At 33.5% G+C, this 21830-nt stretch overlaps 1 protein-coding gene and 1 long non-coding RNA gene across 2 annotated transcripts in view; one reads left to right on the forward strand and one right to left on the reverse strand.

Moving 5' to 3' along the window:
- The window catches only part of LOC123546409 (protein FRA10AC1-like), a 69105-nt gene that overhangs the window by 22648 nt on the left and 24627 nt on the right, over nt 1–21830 (reverse strand). The window contains exons 10-11 of the mRNA XM_053550753.1: nt 18800–18891; nt 2316–2457 (exon numbers count right to left, since the gene is read on the reverse strand). Of these exons, the coding sequence (XP_053406728.1) occupies nt 2316–2457; nt 18800–18891 (234 nt within the window). The remainder of the gene's footprint in view (nt 1–2315; nt 2458–18799; nt 18892–21830) is intronic.
- Nucleotides 2513–6168, forward strand: LOC128559387 (uncharacterized). Its single transcript, XR_008372309.1, has 3 exons — nt 2513–2842; nt 3662–3758; nt 4273–6168. It is a non-coding gene; the product is annotated as an uncharacterized LOC128559387 (long non-coding RNA).

A 21830-nucleotide genomic window follows, 5' to 3' on the forward strand; every position in this document is an offset into this window, starting at 1 on the left:
AAATACAGGTGTCACAGTTATGGCCCTTGTGTCAAATGATGTGGTGATGATGAACAATTACTTTAAGTATGAATCAAATCCCTTGTGAAATAACAGAGATGTAGTGAAAATACATCAAAATTAACATAAAATTCTAAGTAAAAAGGGGGCATAATTCATGAAAATTGGTGCCAGAGTTATAGACCTTTAGTCATATGATATGGAACAACTATTTTAAGTTTGAATCAAATCGATTTAGTAATGACTGAGATAAAGTGAAAGTGCATCAAAACTTTAACCTGAAATTCTAAGTAAAAAGGGGGGATAATTCATGACATATTGGTGCCAGAATTATGATCCTTGTGCCATATGATGTGGGTGATGATGAGGAACAACTATTTTAAGTTTGAAACAAATCCATCAAGAAATAACAAAGATAAAGAGAAAGTGCATCAAAACTTTAACCAAAGTGCAGACGCGGAAGGACGCCGCCACCGATGCCGGGTCGAGTAGGATAGCTCTACATATTTCGTATAGTCGCGCTAAAAATTAATGTCAATTACATCTTGCTCAGAAATTGAAAAGTGAGGAATAGTTGAATAAGAATTTGTATTAAAATCAGGTATAAGTGTTGAAAACAGCATAGAAGCAATTGTTCAGAAATGTAGCGTCATACAATAATAATTGTCTAGAATTTTTTTTCCAAAATTAAACTGCTGACAACATGCTTATGTACATTTGATACTGATGATGTGTACCAAGTTTCATTAGAGCAGATAGGGTTGAGTCTACACAAGGAGAAAATGTAGTATTTTAATGTCCAGTAGGTCCATATTACTTAAGAAAAAAAAAACAGAAATGAAGCTCCCAAATATATGTGCATGTTCACTTCATGTAAATGATTACAATAAAGTTTCAATTCAATTGGATGAAAACTGTAGGAGGAAATGAGAAAACAAGGTACAGATACAGTAAAATGTTGTAATATTTTTTAATCCAGGGATATAACTCAAGAAAGAATGATAAAACATGACGCTCTCATCAAAATATGCATGTTCACTTCATACTGATGAGTGAACTGCGTTTCAATTGAATGGAAAGACAACTGTTGCAGGAGTTGGGTACACAAGGTACAGGTATAGTTGTAATATTGTTAATGTCCTAAATAGGGGTACAAACAAAGAGAAGAAAGCAGGCATGAAAGTCCTGATAACATGTCCATGTTCACTTCGTGCTGATGATGTAGACAACATTCGACTTGAATTGGATGGAAACTGTAGGAGGAGAAGGTAAGATGGATAGATTGAAGAATGGACTGATGCATTGTTCAAACACTATATGACTCACGGTCTTTGACACTGGGGACACAAAAAAGCAAAGAACTCAAATTAAACTAGAACTGTGTCCATAGGGCATGGATGCCCCCACATCCTCTGCCATCCTCTATATAGCAAAAACTATCAGCAGGCTATAACTGCAGTAAAAATATTCATAGAAAAAAATTCCTTCCTTAATGGTTATCTGCACATCAAGCTTGTTCTTCTGTGAAAGTTTGAAGCAAATCAGGCAAAAAGTATGGGAGGAGTTGAACACACAAGATTTCGGGACATTCGAACGGACGTACATATGGACAGCAGCAACGCTGTATGCCCCCCACATAAATGTGTTGATGCATAAAAAGTTACTTTTTAGTGATGATCGGGGATATTACAAAACATCATCAGGAAACACAAGACACAGGAAAACTGAAAGAATAAACAAATACTTTTTGGGTTTTTAGAGAGTTAAATCCCATATAAAACCTCACATATTGAGTAGCATTCCTAAGTTTCATGACTCTAGGTCAAATACTTTCTGAGATATATACAACACAATCATTTTTGCCCTTTATGTACATTTTTATAAAGTCAAAGGCTGTATGTCCTGTCTTGTCTAACTGAGTGAAAACGTCACATGCTGAGTAAAATACCTCTTTATCAATACTTTCAAAGATACAGGTGACACAAATGCTTTGGCCTTTCAAAGCATATTTTTGACTAAGTCAAGGGCCGCAACTCCAGTTTTATTTAGTGAAATCTCCAACAAAACCCCAGGTGCACAACTTCACGTGCTTAATAATAATATTCCTATAATGTTTGACGATTACAATTCAAATACTTCTTGAGATATGTATGACACTAATGTTAAACAGATGGGGGGAGGGGGGAGTGGGACATACAGACAAAGGAAAATCTAAGCCCAAATATCATGGAGGCGCACAAACGTTATCTTTACTGGAGATAAAATATTCTGCATTGATTAAACAATGACAGCCTTTAGATTGTTCTAAATATTACCTAGATTTTTCTTCCACAATTTTTGCAGGACCACTCCATATGTTCTCTGGACTTGATGATCCTGATGCTTCTGTCTCTTTATGACCTTCAACTCTGGCTTCAGTCTGACCTTCACCTTTAGTATCTTTCTCAAGATCTTCATCTGCAAAATATAACATTAATATATGTGATGCGCCATGACATTTTGGGTCCAAATTCGGCGTTACGTCATTTGAGAAAACATCGATTAAAGTTACGTTACCAAAAAAATGGTTGACGTTACCACGTGTTCGCGGCAATTGATGCATTTCTTGTTTTCAATAATACTCTACCTTGCCACAAGAAAAAAATGAAGTGACATTTATAAACATTTCCGTGTTTTGCAATTCCGTTTCTTTAAAAATTTTAAATGATTGATAATTTATCGCCCTTTGAATCGACACGCCATTTGTAAACATCGAAGGTCGCGGAGAAAATGAAACTACCAAAAACAATTATTTGATGATTTATTTCGATTGTATAAAGAATGACAGTTAGCGAATCTCAAGGTAAGTAAGTATTTAAGCGATATGTAGTGTTAAAAATATTGTTTGAGTTCATATCGACAGTTTTGTCCGATATCTTTTCCAAAAATAGCCCGGATTTGACACTAATGACAGATTCGAGGTAGATTTAGCGCAGTTCACATTTTATTTACAAGTGTCAATATATTGTAGACTATATTTTATTTACTAAATCTGCCATGAATTCAACTTTTTTTAAATCGGTTTTGACTCTTATTCAGTAGAATCTGTATGCAAGACAATTACAAGAAGTATTCAGTAGAATCAGTATGCAAGACAGTTACATGAAGACCTTGTGACTCTGGTGCCAGACAAAATTACAACAGTCAGTCATAATGTTTAGTTACATATTAAAGTTAAAGCCATTATCATATAAATATAGCCATGCCATGAAAGTGACTGATTAGGAATAGTTGAAACACATCTATTGTCAGCTTCAACCACTAAATTCTTACATGTAATGTCAAATCAGTCCATACATAAAACTTCTACAAGGCATAAATATTGTTTTTACTTGGAAAGAGAAAGAGTTTTTTCCAAAGCTTTTCATGTAAAATTTGCATACTGTTCACTTGGCCATTATTTCTGGATTCCTCACCATTCTGTACTGTTCTTGGCAAGTGACTAAAACCCAGTTAGTAAAATAAATAAACTTTAGATACATTTTGTTTTGAAAGCCTTGCCAGGAATTCAAACCTATTACTCTTTTTATAGAAGTCTTTGTGCTAAATATGTACTGAGCTAACTGCCCAGGGCATTTTTATCTCACATTTCAGCCTTTTTCAGTATTTTTTCATTTTACAGATCAACCACTGTGGATTGTTTGGCTTGATGCAATGACCTTAAACAGTGAAATGATTTTCCAGGAAGGTCTATACACAACAAGCTGGATTTTATGGGGGTTTGTAAATTTCTTCATACATTTTTACAGTTACTATACTACTATTCTAAGAAAGATAAAGACATTAAAGTAGCATAAACATAAATGATCTATTTCATTCATAACATTTTAAGAGAAATGATTTTGATTATAGACTCATTCAACAAATATATGTTATATATTAAGAAGTGAATAAGTAATGACATACAATAATTGAATATATCATGTATGTATTTTTTCATATTTTTAAAATTATTTTTACAGTATTTGTGTTTACATTAAGTTTGATTGCATGAATTGTATGTCTAGTCTGTAGGAATCTTAGCTAGTTTATGTATTCTTGAAAAGCTACTTTTTCTGCATGAATACTGTAAGATTCTTGGATGAGTTTATACTTATCAAATCTGCTTTCAGTCAGCTTTTAACAAAAAAGACTCTCTTAAGCTTAAAAGTTGCTTTACAGTCTTATATTCTGTAACCTTATACTAATCTTATTAAAATGAAGTTCTAATGTTGATGAATTTTTGTTTTGCAGTGATGAAAGAACTATGAATATATAAATGGGAATGAAACAGAAGGAATTTATATGTTCTACTGATCATCCAGCTGAAATCATGCCTGTGGAATAGAGTGCATGTCACAAATACTGATATGAGCAAATAACTCCATATTGCACAAATAATGTCATGTTTCCTGCCCTCATGACCTGAAAAAGTTAAAAATTCTAGTTCAAATTACAGATGTGTTTCAAGAAAAAGCTGTGAAGTTGTTTGAGAAGCACTATCCTAATTGTTCTAACAATACAGAATTTAACTTATAAATTTTCCAAAACTGCATGCATGATATACTAAGACATGTCTGTTGAATGAATCCTAGTTGTTTCAAAACTACAACATGTGTGACATTAAAGCACAACCTTTGGAGGAAACATTTTTACAATAAAAACTGCCTTGCCAGTGTGAGTGTAGGAAGGATTTTTCTAGAAATGGCAGAAAACTACCAATATAGCAGAAAATATTTGTTACTGGCTGAATATAATATATTTTATTTCAAGAATTAATCATGTTAATCCATGGTTATAATTGTGTTAATAGATATTTTTAAATGACATGACCTTTGCAGAAATAGCTATTTTTTTGCAAAACATTGTGAGTTGCCATGGTAACACAAATTTGACTTAAATTTAGATTTGTTTGATTATGTAAACAGCATGTGTCTTGTTTATATTCTGCTAATCAGACTGCAAGAAAATATCTTTTATGTGTAACCATCAACAAAACATATCATAACACATATCTGCCATAAAATGGCAGAGCTGTAAAGCAGGTAGGCATATCAGGAAAATATGTAGTTCTGAAAGACAAGTTATATTACATAAAATTATGTTTTTTTGTTTTTTTTTATAAATGATCATAATTGACCATTTGTGGTGTAAAACAAATGTATACTGAACAGATGCTAAATGAATGTTCTGATTCTTTCTGGAAAATTTACAAAAAACTACTATTTTAAGAAAATAGTACATTGTTGCCATGGTAACATTGATTTAACTTTAATATTAAATTTTTTTGGATATCATCATATGTAAACAACATCTTTCTTGTTTATATGTTATATATCTTAAGCTGTATTATGTTAGTGAATATATTTTCATATGTAATAATTGCATCAACAAAGCACTATGTTATTACACAAGCCTGCCTTAAAATGGCAATAGTTGTAACTGAGAGGTGTATCTGAAAATTATGTATTTCTCAAACCATATTACATTAATTTTCACAGAATGATGTCTACTCTCTTACTTTTAAATAAGAAAACAGACAGCTTTTGATGTAAATATATGGAAAAACACTTCCAATATTCAATTAATTACAAAGAAATTGCCAAAAATGTTAGTATTTTTGTAAGAAAATACCACATTGTTGCCATGGTAATGTTAGTATTTTTGTAAGAAAATACCACATCGTTGCCATGGTAATGGTTCACTGATCAGTATATCAAAGTCTTTTGAAATTTTAGCAAACTCACAGTTAATAATAACAGTCTAATAATTTTCTTTCTTACTGTTTAATAGATAAGGTGTCTATAATAATAAGATTATTGTCCTAGTTTTTGGGATGTTGTCTAATTTGATATCAAATAAATTCTGTATCTTGTTCAAAAGAATGTCATAAAACAGTTGTCTGCAAACTGTTAGCACACTAGAAAAAGTTAATTGTGTATTTATTTCACATTCTATGTAATTTATTGCTAGATTCATCAAGAGACTGTTAAAAAAGAGGTTAAACAACAGTGTTGCTATAGAAACGATTTTTAGAACAAAAATATTTTTATACTACATGAAAGAAAGAGACAAAAAGAAATACATTCCATTAATTGCATGTTGCTTTTGTTATTTTATCATGTATTTTATCTTGATATTATTTAAATATGGAGTCATTTTTAAGATATACTGTCTCAATTTTGATACAGTTAGACAAAAACATGGTGTCCAAAAAGTGGTAATATCTCCATGACAACGACTGATTTTTGTTGCCAAATTGAAGATTTTTACTCAGAACGGGTCAGTCTGTCAGATTAGCCCAAAACCGCATTTTTGACCAAAATTGCATTTGGACCCAAAATCTCATGCTCTGTCACATATATGAATCATCTATGCAGGTTATGCCTAGATTTATTCACAATCATTCCCTGTTATATACTTTTAATTTTGTATTAGAGTAACTTCGGATAAATTGGACACCTTGAATTAATATCCGTGTGGAAAAACCCATAATGTCCTAGAATAATTCTTCTTAGGTAATTTATATGACGTCATATTTATGTATGACATCATGAGAACATTTTGATCACACAGGTGCTCTTTCCTTTTCCGATACGCTCATCGGGTAACTTTGACAGTCAAATTCATTTTGAACGAAAACCGCAGTTTTCTGTAAGAATGGTCAGCGAACCTAAGGTATGTAAAACTATTCTTACAACTGCATTTTGACTTGATTTAATCGAAATATAAACAGAACTATATTTGATGTTGATGTTTAGAAACAAATAGTATCCCATGTTTCCAAGCATGACCTTGGCTAGGGGGTGACGAATTTGCAAGACAAGATATAACATTGTTGTGCAAATTCGTCATACTATTAAAAATTATTCGCTTATATCTCCTTTAAAGGATATTTACGGTAAAGAAGTGGTTTAAGCCTTTTTTTACCAATCCGAACTTTCCTAATTTTGTCCACACAGATTCTTAGAGTATGTAACCTGAGCTGACGTCGCTAATTACATCATTAAAAAAGCACCTGTACATTTAATTAGCGTGCACATAATTACACCTGGGACCAATATGAATATATGACAATTAATTATCAATAGACAATAAAAATTCATGCAAAGTGTAACATATTGAATAGCATACAATAAGAACATATCATCGATCGTTATTTAAAACAATCATAGCCGAGTACTCCACATATTTCAGTAACAAAAACTCTTCTATCAGATTAAAATGTCGAGACAAATTCATGTGAAATGTTGCAGCTACTCTCCGTCAAAACTTGCTTCCGCCGTTCAGATGGTAGCAAATGGTACCATGTCAAAAAAGAAGGCAGCAACGAATAAATAAATAAACATCATTAATGAGGCTATATCTTATATTGTTTCCCGAAACAATTAGCCAGCGTTTGTATAATCTACTGAACAATAAAGATTATTGTTTGTTTTATTTTTTATAGCTCGAGTTATGAAATCTGAAAAATTAGAGCCTACTCGTCAGCATAAAACCATGTGTTATGTCTGTTGTGAAATTAGCTGTTTTTAATGTAGTTCTACAAAAATGATTAATGTTCAACTTGTATAGTTTTAAAATTCATCAGGATGCCGAATTTGCCCGAAAGATGTCGAACTTACACGACGACAACACTCAGAATAAAGTCCATCATATTGACGATGTAGATGCAAACACTGGGCAGCGTTTTATACTACAGACGCAGAAAAGGTCTACTTTCATTTTCATGAAATGTTCGCACCGGTCATTCTGCAACGAAAATTGCTTCACCGTTTTTATGCTTAAGGTGTCGAATATACCCGAAGTTACTCTACCAATATAATCTGAACCATATAGCCAGATGGATAGAACCATCAATACCCATTAACATGTGAAGATGTTCACCTAGGGCTTTTTTTGGAATTTCACTCAGTCAGATCAGAGTTACGGCCCTTGACTTAGTGAAAAATAGGCATAAAAGTTTGTGTTGCTAGCTTCTCAAAAAGTATTTGACTTAGAGTACTAAGTAAATAGTACCGGTTTGTTATATAGAATGTGGAGTTTTGCACCTTTAAGTATGGTTTTAAATTTCACTCAGCCACACCCGAGTTATGGATCTTGTCTTAGTCAAAATTATTCACAAAAGTATGTGTTGACTGCATTTTAAAAGTATTTAGATTAGTTAGATTTTTTAGATTAGTTAGATTTATTTCGATAATTGAGCAAACATAACATAGTTACAATACATGCATATAATAAAATTTATAATCACATATAAAAGTTGTCATATGAAGTAATGAACTATGTCAGTCACATCAATATCAAGGATGACACAAGAAAGAGAAAAAAAATCTCTTATTTCCATTGTGGTCCTTGGTACCAATGGTCTGACATAGAGAGGCATGAAACATTAACATGAATATTTGACTAAGAGTCGTAAGACATTACAGGATTGTTATATAGCATGTGAAGTTGTGCACCTTGCTTTCTGTTTGAGATTTCACTCAGTCAGACCAGAGTCATGGTCTTTTACTTAGTGAAAAATAAACATTAAGTACTTAGAAGTTTGTGTTGCATTTATCTTAAAAATATTTGACCTAGAGTCCTGTAACCATGTAGACCTAGAGTCCTGTAACCATGTAGGAGTATTATTCAGCACGCGAATTTGTGCACTGAGTTTTGTTTTGGATTTCACTTTGCAAAGGCAGAGTAACTGTTGTGGCACTTGACTTAGCCAGAAATACATGTATCGTGGGCTTGGTGCATGAATGTTGTAAGTCATAATTTGAAAACTTTACAGTAGAGAGAAAAAACTATTTTTATTTTGAAATATAAATTAAAACTAAAGTTTCCTTTATTTATTTATTGTTCTATGATAAATGCTTATGAGCAGAAAACAGAGAACACAGATTATTTCCACCAAAATTGATATATTTAAATATAACTTAGATACAACATTGGCGCACTGAAATCTGAATGGAAAATATTGTGCACAAATGTTGTAACTAAAACTTAAGACAACATCAAGTGTGCATTATTCCAGTGAAGCTGAATATTAAAACTAAATCATTTCAGGAATATCACAGTGAATAAAATTAGAACAGATTAGACATAAGAATTACTTAATTAAGATCATTCACATATGTATTTTGACAAAAAGTTTGGTTCAGCTCTTCAAAATGTACTTCACATTTCAAGGAACATCTTTATAAAGTTACATAAATACTTTTGTGCACAGTTTTGATACAATCATACTATTATCTTTTATTTTTCAGCAATAAAAATAACCAAATTTAGGAAACCAAGGCCAAGAAAACTATATAATTGTTTCTTGGCAGGGTCATATTCCTAAAAAACATAGACACTGTTAAAAGCAGAAAAATTTCAGACAATATCTAACAAAATTCAGGAATGTCTGGAAAGTTTTCATTTTTCTGTGACAGGAGAAATAATTGCAGTCATGACTGACTTAAAATCCTTAGAACAGCCAGTAATTATAATAGTAAGTTGCATCTACCCTATACAAGGGTCTGCCCTCTCTTCATTCCAAGAATTATGGTAAAGTATAATATTAACTAGTTACGTCTAAAAGCACTTATGAAAAGAACAATAAAACAAACAAATTATCGGAACAGATTATATTGAAAAATGGTCTTTCATGTAAATTGTTAAAATTTCAAGACCTGTCCTTAAGACAGGCACAGCACGCTTGACTTTTCTCAGTGCTTGACTCTGAGCTTTGTCTGTAGAAAGTTTATAAAACTTTCATAAAAAAATTCAAGTTAAAAAGTGGGCATAACTCTGTCAAAATTAAAAAAACAGAGTTATGGGGATTGTTTCTAGCGGTGTAGACTTTGATAGTAAATAAATAAGTTAAGTTTCAAGTCAATAGCTTTGATCAAAAACTTTAATTAACGCAAGTGCCGGGAGTGCAATATCTCTAGTACTTTTTCTTCGAAAAATCGAGCTAAAAATGGCAAAATATACTATCCTTTTAAATAGTAAAACTTTAAAAGATTTAGGGAAATCTGTAAAATTGCCTATTGTACACCCCTAATATTATTCAACCCAACCATCGAAACAAAAATATCCCTTTATGCGCCATTTTGACATTACATCCAACGTCATTCAGGCTTTTGTATAGATAAACGAAGTTTCCGTAGGGAACGTTTTTCATAAAATTATATTGTGCAGGTGACTATGATATTGTTCATACTAAGGTAATTCACCCTGATAAACTAAAGCTATTTGTGTTGTTATACGCCCAAATGGACATGTTATGTTTTACCCCAGTATCCGTCTGTCTGTTAGCAATTTTGTGTCTGCTCTGCAACTCTTGAACTGCTTGAAGGATTTCTAAAAAAACTTGGCACAAATGTTCACCACACTGAGACGACATGCAGAGCACGTTTTGAATGTCTCGCCTCAGGGTCAAAGGTCATATATGACTTTGCTTTGTGTATATTGCTCTGCAATGCAGTGCTCTTGTTTTTATTTGGCAGATCCCTTTTTTGTTCACTTACAATTATTATTTTTCGAATAACTTCCCTTTTATGGCTATAAATAGCTTATTTTGAAACTCTTTTATTACTGGCCGTAGGGAAAACCCCGAGTTTCTGTCTTTTGGACTTCAACAGTCAAATTCTTTAAATTTTGCTCCCACCCTCTGATGTAACACATCGGGCGTTACATATTGCCCCGCTTGGCGGAGCTCTTGTTGATGATATATTCGCGGCAGCACATCATTGTTGTGCATAATTAATTTTGGGAGTCACGTGCATTTCTGTGTAAGTATCAATATATGGTTGCTGTTTCATATATGTACAGGTTTGTACGTGAAGGACATTACTCCTTATTTCTAACAGCATCTAAGAAGTCAAAATTTAGACCTTTAACATTTTCATGCAATTTAGACGTGCAATTCATAACTTTATCATGACATCACAGTACATTAGGTGTTCTATTTGACCAATCAGAGAGCTGCATTTTCGAGTACCTGCCAGTTTCCACTTATGTATAATGAAGTATATTTACAATGAATTTTAACGACTTTAGAAATAAATATCACACTATTTTAGAAATCAAATTAAGACTTTTCACTGCACATGTCCCAGATGATGCTACAAACAACAAAACTTTGAAGTTTCATTGAAATATTATATCGATTTAATACCTTTATTTTAGTTAAAAGATTGAGATTTTATACAGGGAGTCTATGATAAAGTTTAAGTAAAATGTAATCATTACCCAAGTGAAATAAGTATCATTCCACAGTGTTTTGGACATGTTAAAATTATGAATATGTCATAAAACCTAGATTTTAGTTTGGAACCAACTTATTACATTTTTTCGGACAAAGTTTAGCAGACACTTATATATGGATCTTAATGTATGTGCATGTACACATACTTGTATAAAATCTCAAAATTTCTTTTTTGAAATGCTTGAAATTCTACAAGAAAAAAACTCACTCATAAAAACAAGAAAGACGCACTTTTTTCATTCAATTTACTGAGCATTTAACACAATTATTTGTATGTTTGCTTTAGTAAGTATATACCGCCAAAGAATGTCAGATATAGAGGCATTTTTTTTATTAAATTAAAAACTGAAAAATATAATTAAGTTATTAATTTTGAGGAAATCTTTTTAGAAAACTCTGTCAGCTCTTTAAGGTACCCAATAAACACTTACCCTGCTAAATTTCTATTATGAACTTGTCCGTCTTTCATTCTGGACAGTACCGTTAACTGTTAAAAGGGGTGCTTAACAAAAATATACTGACTGAATGGTGAACAGTGCAGATCTTGATCAGACTGCCTGGATGTGCAGGCTGATCATGATCTAAACTGGATGCAATGGCAGAATCTGTTGTGTCCAGCATAAGGGCTGAGAAATAAGTGTTTCACTATTTTGAAAATACTTCTTATGAATATGTGTCGGATATAAAAATTAGTCTAATATTATCTAACAAATGCATTGTCAGTAAAGCTTGTCTTCTTAAAATGTTAAATAAGATTTTAAATCATATAATTGTTTAAAGGTTCAGACAAGGCTGATCTGAGGTCAGATCCTTCGAAAATACATGTACTTGTTTCTTGTTTATATCAAAATATAACTTCCCCCCCGCCCCCCCCCCCCCCCCCCCCATTATTTTTAGACCATTCTGTATAGGAAAGCATACCAAGTGATGATGTCATAAGTAGTAATACATGTATATCTACACTCATGTATCTGAAAAGTAGTCTTCAGGTGCTATCATATTGAATTTTGTCCTATTTATAACTCTATTTACCTACTTACAACAGTCATGCACAGAACTGTCGGAAAATAAGAGTGTGCGCATATGTTGTAAGTTGAGATACAACATTCATGCACAACGAAAATAATACGATTTGAGATACAACTTTCGTGCATTTTCTGAATTTTGCTAGTTACATTGAGAATATGTTTGTGATATTTTGTCATATAGTGAACATGTCTAAAATAATACATTTAATGCAAAAAAATGATTTTCACAAAAAATCATAGTTACAACATTCATGCACCAAGCCCACGGTATGCATTAAGTGCATACAAGTTTGTGCCAACATATTTGACTTGGAGATATAAATCATTAGAGGATTGTTATGTATCATGTGTTGTGCTTCTTGTGATCTTTTTGGGATTTCACTTAGTCAAACCAGAGTTATGGGCCTTGACTTATTCAAAAATACACATGAAGTGCATTCACAGAAGTTACAAGGATAACAAAATGGTGAAAAAAGTTCATTCCAGTTAAACAATCCATCATATTATACTAGTGAGATGTAACAGACAGTAAGGTACATACTATCCACTGAAAGAATACCTTTTTAGTGTTTTACTACTGGATAAATCTGAAAATTTGCCGTTATGTAGAAAATGGATGGCTTCTTCACATGAAAAATTCTATGCCCCAAGAGAGGCTCAAACCCACATCGATGAGGGGCTGAAGTCAGTGACCTTAACCACTCAGCCACAGAGGCCCCTTACAATTTATGTTTCTTTTAAAATGGTCTTCTACTTTTAACAAAATCCACCAATAATAGGTATTCAAGTTATTCAACACTGAACTTTCATAAACATTGATCATCTTTTGCATTTGAAACAAGATTTCATCTCTAGAAAGAACAGCTGATCGAAACAAATCATTTACTATATTAGTGTATATGAAACTGAGAAATTTAACCAGAATACTTAGGTGTTGATTAGGACTTAAAATAGGCATTGTAACTACAAATAGAAACTTCAAGTAGGCACTATCTATTTTAGATATATGTGTAGCTAACTGCATCAAAGTATGCAGTCTGAAAAAATATTTCAGAGTTATTTGTGCCAAAAAAAATGATCCTGGGTAAAATATCTGGAAAAAAAGGAGACAACTCTGCTAAAACTGTCTTGTAGGCTTAGGTGGCTATTTGTACATAGTATCTCATGCAAATCATGCACTTTATACCTCTAAGCACGAAAAAATCACGCATGATTAGAAAATTCATTTATACAATATGATACTATGTCAGGCAAACAAATGTGGATATGACCTTGTTTACCAGAATGATGTTCTACAGTCTCTATATTTCTACTAAAATTCTAAAACAATTTTGTTAAACAGACTTAATGACAGATAAACAATATTTTTTTTAATTTAAAATACAGAATATATTATAGTGCTAATTGAAATATTGTAAAAAATGCTTGGTTTTGCCAAACTGAAGAAACTGCCTTTTCCTTTTATTTTAATTCTTTCTGCCTTTTTGCAAATTAATTTTTGCTCTCAGCCTCCAGTTCAAAATTTCCCTGACTTTTTGCTGCTTTTTGGCCAGTTTCCATTTCCCTGACCAGTTAAAAAATTCCCTGACATTTCCCCGACCTTAATTTTTTTTTACCTGACTTTTCCCTGGCCTTGGGAACCCTCAATGTCATCAGAATGGCTGAGAGTGACAAATGGGTTACTATAGACACCACTGTCAGTGTCTTGAATAAATTTTCTCAGCACAATAAACACATGGTGTAACTGACTGCTCACATGACCTCAAGTTAAAAAGAATAAAATACAACAATCACTTATCAATCATTCCACACATTGGTCATCATTTAAGCTAGCTAAAGCAAATGTTTTAGGTCAGTAATGTTATATCTTCACAAATGATTAAGGTAAACTAAGATCATAAGTCAACTTTGGAGAATCAATGGGAATCACTTACACTCCTCCCCGGGATAAGAATAACAAATAACACATCGCTCCCTAGCAACATCATTTATATAACAGGTATATAAAAATAGTTCCCAGCATGCAATATGACTTGGAGAATTCACCACCTCTGGGGGTTGTTTGTTATTGCAATATGGTAAACTCACCCAGGGAGAAAAGGGAATGGCCTTAAGAGAAGGTTGCAAACTGGACTTATTTATGATCTTAAACTTCATAATCAATACTTCAGTTATCATGCTGAATTGTTAGAAAATTACAAGCAAATTCAGTGAATTTATATACCTCGCTGAATAGGCTGTTTTGCGAACTTGCAACAACTCTGCAGTTACTGAAGTGATCCTGACAAAAGTTATGCATACACCACCACCCTATAGTGATCTCTATTTGTATAACATTTCATGAAGATCCATCTATGTATTACTTAGTTATGTGAGAATTTATGAATCGAAAAACAATTAAAGGGCATTAAATCTGAAGTTACTGATATTATCCCGAGGAAAGCTGCGCATGCACCACTGCTCTATAGCATCTAAGCTATATCCCTCAGACTTTTGCAGGGAATAAGAAGAATACTAACTACCTTCTTATACCATAGATTCCTCATTTACTTTTGAATCTTTCCATCTCAGCTATTACAACTCCAAAAGAGGAATGATGCACAGAATGTCTACTGTTTCATTGTTGCAAAAAGAACTTACTTGAGGAGAACCCTACTTTAACTAATAATTAAAACTAAACCTCTAAATAAACTCAGCAACAAAAGCTAAAGACTGGCAGTAAAGTCTTAAGCTTTTATTCCCGAAGATTTAATGCCTTCTTGATGGTCTGAATACAAAAAAAAAAACAACAAGTACCAAGACAATCATGTCCTGTTAATAACGTCACTGTGAAAAAATATGGCAAAGACATTAATCTATTTACCCTTTTTGCTAGACTTTGGGGTACAGTGAAGTGAAACTGCTGGTGCCAAGTTATAAGCAAGACACAAAAAGAAAAAAAGTAAAAACCATTCAACTAAATGTGTGCCGGACGTGATGCTCGGCATAGAAGACAAGGAATATCTGACCTTAAAGTTGAAGGTAGGGGTCTTGATCTTGCACCTAAACTCACAGACACATCATATGGTTTTGGTTAATGTTTGTTCCAACCTGTTTTGAATGTAAAAAAACCATAGATGGAACACAGCCAACTGTTCAATGCACCTTTTGAACCTGCTTTAACATCAGTTATGCAGGACTACACTCAGGGAGAAGGTAATAAGAACCCTTCTTGTGGACACAGACACCTTTTGAACCCTCTTTGTCATCATTAATGCAGGAGTTCTCTCCAGGAAGCAGGTGATAAAAAGTCTAATGGAAGAGTACCCTCTGTGAGTGGGAGATGAATACTTGTTTTGACTCTTGTAACAACAAACAGTTTACTTAATTATCACACACCTTTACCATTTTCTACAGGATGAATGGAACTCCACCAGATCTTGCTGATTATTTTGTCAAGTCTACTTCTATTATTTGTATCTTTTATATCTCTTATTCATCATTTTTGTATTTTTTATAATTTATCACTGACATAAAGTCCATTCTGTACTGAGCCACTTAATTAAGTCATTCAATTTCATGGTGTAGGATAATATTAAGTCCAATCTGTACTGAATCTCTCATCAGTCAGTTTCAAGATGTGTTCTAGATATATACGGCCACTTTTTGCGGTTTTTCATAAATATTTCTGTCTTTATACAACGGATCTGTACAAAATATCTACCATATTTGCTTTAATACAAGCAACATTGATACATATCATTAACGGCTGTTTATATATAATGGTAAACAATAAAACTGCGCTTAAAATAACGGACAGGTTTAGACTCCACATTTTACCCTCTGGAGGTTGTAAATATTCGGCCACTTCTTAAACATAAAGTTGGTTATGTTTTCAACATTGTCTTGGAAATAAATCGGTGCTACAGCCAAAATCATTCTTTTTTCAATAAACTGCAATCACTTTTCAGTAGCATACCTCATGGGAAATATTTGCCAACAGAGATTTAAAAAGCGCCTGTCATCCTTTTCACACCAGCATGATGTAGTTTAAGTTTAACGTCACTTTTTATTACACATTCTAGCATAAAACTGCTGTTCTTTTCACTTTTCAGGGGTGTTTTAACTGGAGAGTAAACGTGTGTTAAAAGAAAGATTTGCGCGCTCACGTGCTGTTATAACACCCTTTTATATATGCGTGTTCCGTGGCAAACCATAAACATATTACGGCCCCAAAACAGATAATTCAAAAGGAAATGACGTCAACGTGAAAAACAATGTAGACATGGAAATTCAATGACGTTGAGGGACAATATATTCATTTACTTGGTTTAAACGTGTTTTATGCTAGTTAGCGTATGTTCTTTTCGTGTTATAAAGTTTAGATTTGAATTAACCCTTGACGGGCCTCAGCATTAACGAGCGCGTGCGATGACGTCACGCGACCCGCAAGACAAAATATTTGCTATTTGGAGTACATAACTTTAGGAAAGGACAATTTTTTTTCTAATCATCTTAACTTTTTGTTTTTTGCCAACTTCTTTGCTAACTCAAGTGCTTGTGATGACAGGGACAGATGCACAGATGCGTTCTCAAGCATCTGGCTCGAAAAAAAAAGCTTTAAACTGGGTGGCCGAATATTTACGCCCTGGCCGAATTTACGACTCAAACCAGTAGTCTACTCTTTACAGAGCCTCAAATCATCATTTTCATATTAATTAATGTATTGCAGATATAAGGTCCACTCTGTACTGAGCTATTCATTGCAAGAGGGTAAATGCAAGGAGAATTATGTAATATGATCTCATTAACTTATGTTTGAAACAGTCATTGATACATTTTTGTAACTATTTTTGTTTGGGAAACTATACTGAATGCATACTTTTTAAAAAAAAAACACCAAAAAACAACAAAGATTGTTAGTCAACATTAGTTACTGAAACAGTAAAACAAATCAAGTATTTATGAGAACCATGCAAGGGCAAAGTACAACAGAAATTTAACAGAAATCAGAAATTTGCATGGCTATAGCACAAAGAAAGCAGGTACAATTACTTCAATATTATTACATCTTTAACTTAATTTTTCTGAATATTGCCATGTAAGTTATGGACCATCTTTTCTGGACTGGTTCACCTGACTAGCATTAAGGAATTCTTGTTCAAAAACCATCTCCCCTGGTCATGCAAATAAGGGACTGAAGTCAATAACAGTTTGCTTCAGGTCAAACCAGGTTGTCAAGATGTATCACAGCAACAAACATCACCATCAGCATGTTAGAATGAATGAATGGATGAACAGAATGTTGGATAGTCAACAGACCAATTAACACAATACAAGTTTTGAATGTACATTTGAGTTCATTTTGATTTTAAAATGCTTGTGTGAGTGGAGTTATTAAATAGCATATGGATTGACAATTAACAGCTATGCTTTCTGGAATAACAACCAATCTGCTAAGCTTTAGGTTCAAATGTATGTAGGAATACAGTAAATGGGCTACACTTTAAGTTAAAAGTAAATAGAAAGACAGTTCATGTGCTACACTTTAAGTTAAAAGATATATGGAATGATAACTAATGTGCTATGCTTTAAGTTCAAACAACACTTTTAAGTTAAAAGTCATATAACCTGTATTCTGTTAAAGTCAAACATAACAGAGCTATCACTTAAGATTTCTGTCAAACATTTCCAAATATCCTTCCAAAGGGGCTGACATTTAGCTAACATGTATATAACATACCACTTTCACGGTATAGGACTTGAATATTAAAACGGAGAGAAAATGAGTAGGTGGCCAGGTAGAGCATCAGTACGGTATTCCAAGGCCCCGGGTTTGAGTCCCGGTCTGACTGCACATTTTTCTCACCCCGTGACATTTGGCGCCCAACACAGGGCCATGACTGAATATACTCTGAGATCATGTTTACTTTGTCCATATCCCAATAGAAATTCGAGGATGAATTTCATATAGCGGGGGAGTATATCACGGTATAGGACTTGAATATTAAAACCTAGAGAAAATGTGTAGGTGGGCGGGTAGCTCAGTGGGTAGAGCATGGGAATGGTATTTGGAGTCTTTGGATTCGAGTGAACGTATATTCAGTCATGTCCCCGTGTATGGCGCCAAATGTCACAGGGTGAGAAAAATGTGCAGCCAGATCGGGACTTGGAATACCAAAAGGTACCTTACAGTTTCCTGCTAGTTCATTGCTAGACAATGTTGCCAATTTTGATTTCTAAACAATGACCATACTTACTTAAACTTAACTAGTTTACTTAGAATATCATTGTTAGTACGGAACATATAACCATACAGATACAGTAACTTGCGGCATATATTTACTTTATGCAAGGATGCTTCTAGCAAAAGTTAGGTGAACATCCATCAAACAATTCTTAAGAAGCTGACTTAAGACTAAATTAATGTTGATTACAGATGAGGGTCCCCTGACCATCCGCCTATATATAATAAAACTAACTAATTAATGGTTCAGCAGAGATAAAATGGATTTTTGCAGAAATATACCTGAACTCTTAGAGCCTTCTTTTGAATATTTATGTTTCTTCACCTTTTGTGTCTGCTTGTCTGACCGTTTGGGCAGTTTGATTTCCTTTTTCCTGAAATTGAAATTGTTTTGCAAAACTATTTAAAAGACTGCCATATTTAACCTAAGTGCACTACTGGATGCACATACCATTAAACATGGTTTAAAACCCTGTAAAATATCCATTAAAATAAAAAAAACGTTAATTAACCCCATTAATTCTTGCATCACTTTATTTAACAGGTTTCACAATATTAATGGGTTCCATGTTAAAATACCATTAAAACACCCATTTTTGACCATGAATCATGCCATTAAAAATTTAGTTTGGTAGCTAAAAACGTTAATGGCTTTGAAAAAAAAGTGAAATTCTGTATATTTTGAATTTAACAGGATTATTCATGGCCCTAAAATTTGATTTAATGCCCATTAAATGTTCAGGTTCTGTACGATTTCATTTAAGAGTAAACTTAATGGCCCTTAACAGCAATGTGATGCCCATTAAATCCTTCATTCTGTAAAATGTGATTCGTATATTTTCTTTTTTTTTTTGGTTTTTGGCTTGCAGTCCCATTGAATGCTTATAATTTCAGTCCCATATTGTTCTAAAATGGACTTTAATCACAATAAATACATACTATGCACACACCATCTATAATATATCATGATGTTATATTTAGTTGCATTAAAGTTATTTCCCCTTGACGCAGTTCCGCCACTTTTTTTCAAATGTTTGCCAAATTGTGTTCCTACAAAAAATCGGATTTATTTCAATGAAAGTCGAATGAAAACATATTAATTTATTTGATAACATCAATCTACATTATTTTGGTAAGGGTAAATATGTATTGATGCATGCCACTTTTTCTGTTTTTTGTTTTTCCTGTCCAATTAATCAACATTTGTATAAGAAAATGGGTAGGGTAAGGAATTTACATTATAAATGTGTTCAGACCAGTTTAGATTTTCAAATTAATTTTCCAATCCTTGAGTAGATACTACGGTTTATAGAGAAGTGAACAGTACACATGATTGTGAAGATTTACAGTCTGATTTAAATTCATTTGGGGCATGGGCAGATCAATCGCTTCTTCGTTCCAATGAATCAAAGAGTGTGGTACGCTTGATTGGAGAGGGGAGCTGCTTGTGATGCAATTCCTCCAACATTTGCTCTTAGCTGTTTAAGTGCATGCACCTGAGCACAAAGTACTGAAGTAGAGCTAAGTTGTGATTGCCCACTGTGTGCTGACATTGTCATCAACAGTTGCTTTTTGAATACACCTGATGCCTAATGTCTGTACCAATAAAAACTTGGTCAGAATGTTTGTCAATATTATAATGTTGAATAGTTAAAACTGCCCATATGGTCACTTGATCTATTAAACCGGTACCTGTAAACCCTTCTCAGTACAACACAATATAATACAATATCCATTTATTTCTCATTTCATATGAACATATGACAGAATAAGGATACAATATGACAATATGTACGAGGCTGTTACATGTGTTTACATTACAAAATAATGAGAGAGAAAAGAAGAAACAAATATTCTTCTAGCATTTTACAAAACAGTACATATGTATAGATACTATTACATGTGTAGTAATACGTAGATTAAATCAATAAGGCAAATATAAATATGAAGTTGATTATCTTAAGATGTCTAATTCTGATGGTAAATTTTCATGGCCCTTAATTTGATATACCATTAAAATATTACAAACCCATTAAAATTGAATCTGGCATATTTAACAAGACCATTAAGTTTATGACGTCACAATGGTACCAGTACTATGTGACGTCACCTTAGTGCACGCTATTTTAGACAAGGTTTTTCCCTAGGGAAAGACAGGAATATCTATCCCCGGCGTGTGCTCGGATAAATGTATACTTTCCCCGCTAGGTAGGCAAGAAATATCTTGTTTAGGTCTAACCTACGATTCTAAGACGGTCCAGGACTTAAATATGCTGAAGATATAGTATAGCCCTGATCTACGATGCTATGGCTGTCTAGGACTTACCTATGGTGTCTATTTAGCTTAGGCCTGACCTAAGGTCCTACTGCAGTCTGGGACTTACCTATGGTGTCTATTTAGTTTAGGACTGACCCAAAGTCCTAATGCAGTCTGGGACTTACCTACGGTGACTATTTAGTTAAGGACTAACCTAAGGTCCTACTGCAGTCTAGGACTTACCTATGGTGTCTATTTAGTTCAGGCTGACCTAAGGTCCTAATGCAGTCTGGGACTTACCTACAGTGATTATTTAGTTTAGGACTGACCTAAGGTCCTACTGCAGTCTAGGACTTTCCTATGGTGTCTATTTAGTTTAGGACTGACCTAAGGTCCTAATGCAGTCTGGGAATTACCTATGTTGACTAGTTTAGGACTGACCTATGGTCCTACTGCAGTCTAGGACTTACCTATGGTGTCTCTTTAGTTTAGGACTGACCTAAGGTCCTAATGCAGTCTGGGACTTACCTACAGCAACTATTTAGTTTAGGACTGACCTAAGGTCCTATTGCAGTCTAGAACTAACCTCTGACAACTATTTAGTTTAGGACTGACCTAAGGTCCTAATGCAGTCTGGGACTTACCTATGTTGACTATTTAATTTAGAACTAACCTAAGGTCCTAATGCAGTCTGGGACATACCTACTGCAACTATTTAGTTTAGGACTGACCTAAGGTCCGAATGCATTCTAGGACTTACCTATGGTGACTTTTTAGTTTGTCCAAATGCATTCTGGGACTTACCTATGGTGACTATTTAGTTTAGGACTGACCTATGGTTCAAATGCAGTCGGGGACATACCTATGGCAACTATTTAGTTTTGGACTGACCTAAGGTCCTAATGAAGTCTGGGACATACCTACAGTAACTATTTAGTTTAGTATTTATTTATTTATTTGGGTTTTACAGTGCACCAACACAGTATAGGTTATATGGTGCCAAACAGGACTACAAATTTTGGTTCCACATCTCATTTACATCGAAATAAAAACATG

The sequence above is a fragment of the Mercenaria mercenaria genome, chromosome 9 (assembly GCF_021730395.1).
Source record: "Mercenaria mercenaria strain notata chromosome 9, MADL_Memer_1, whole genome shotgun sequence".
Lineage (NCBI taxonomy): Eukaryota > Metazoa > Mollusca > Bivalvia > Venerida > Veneridae > Mercenaria > Mercenaria mercenaria.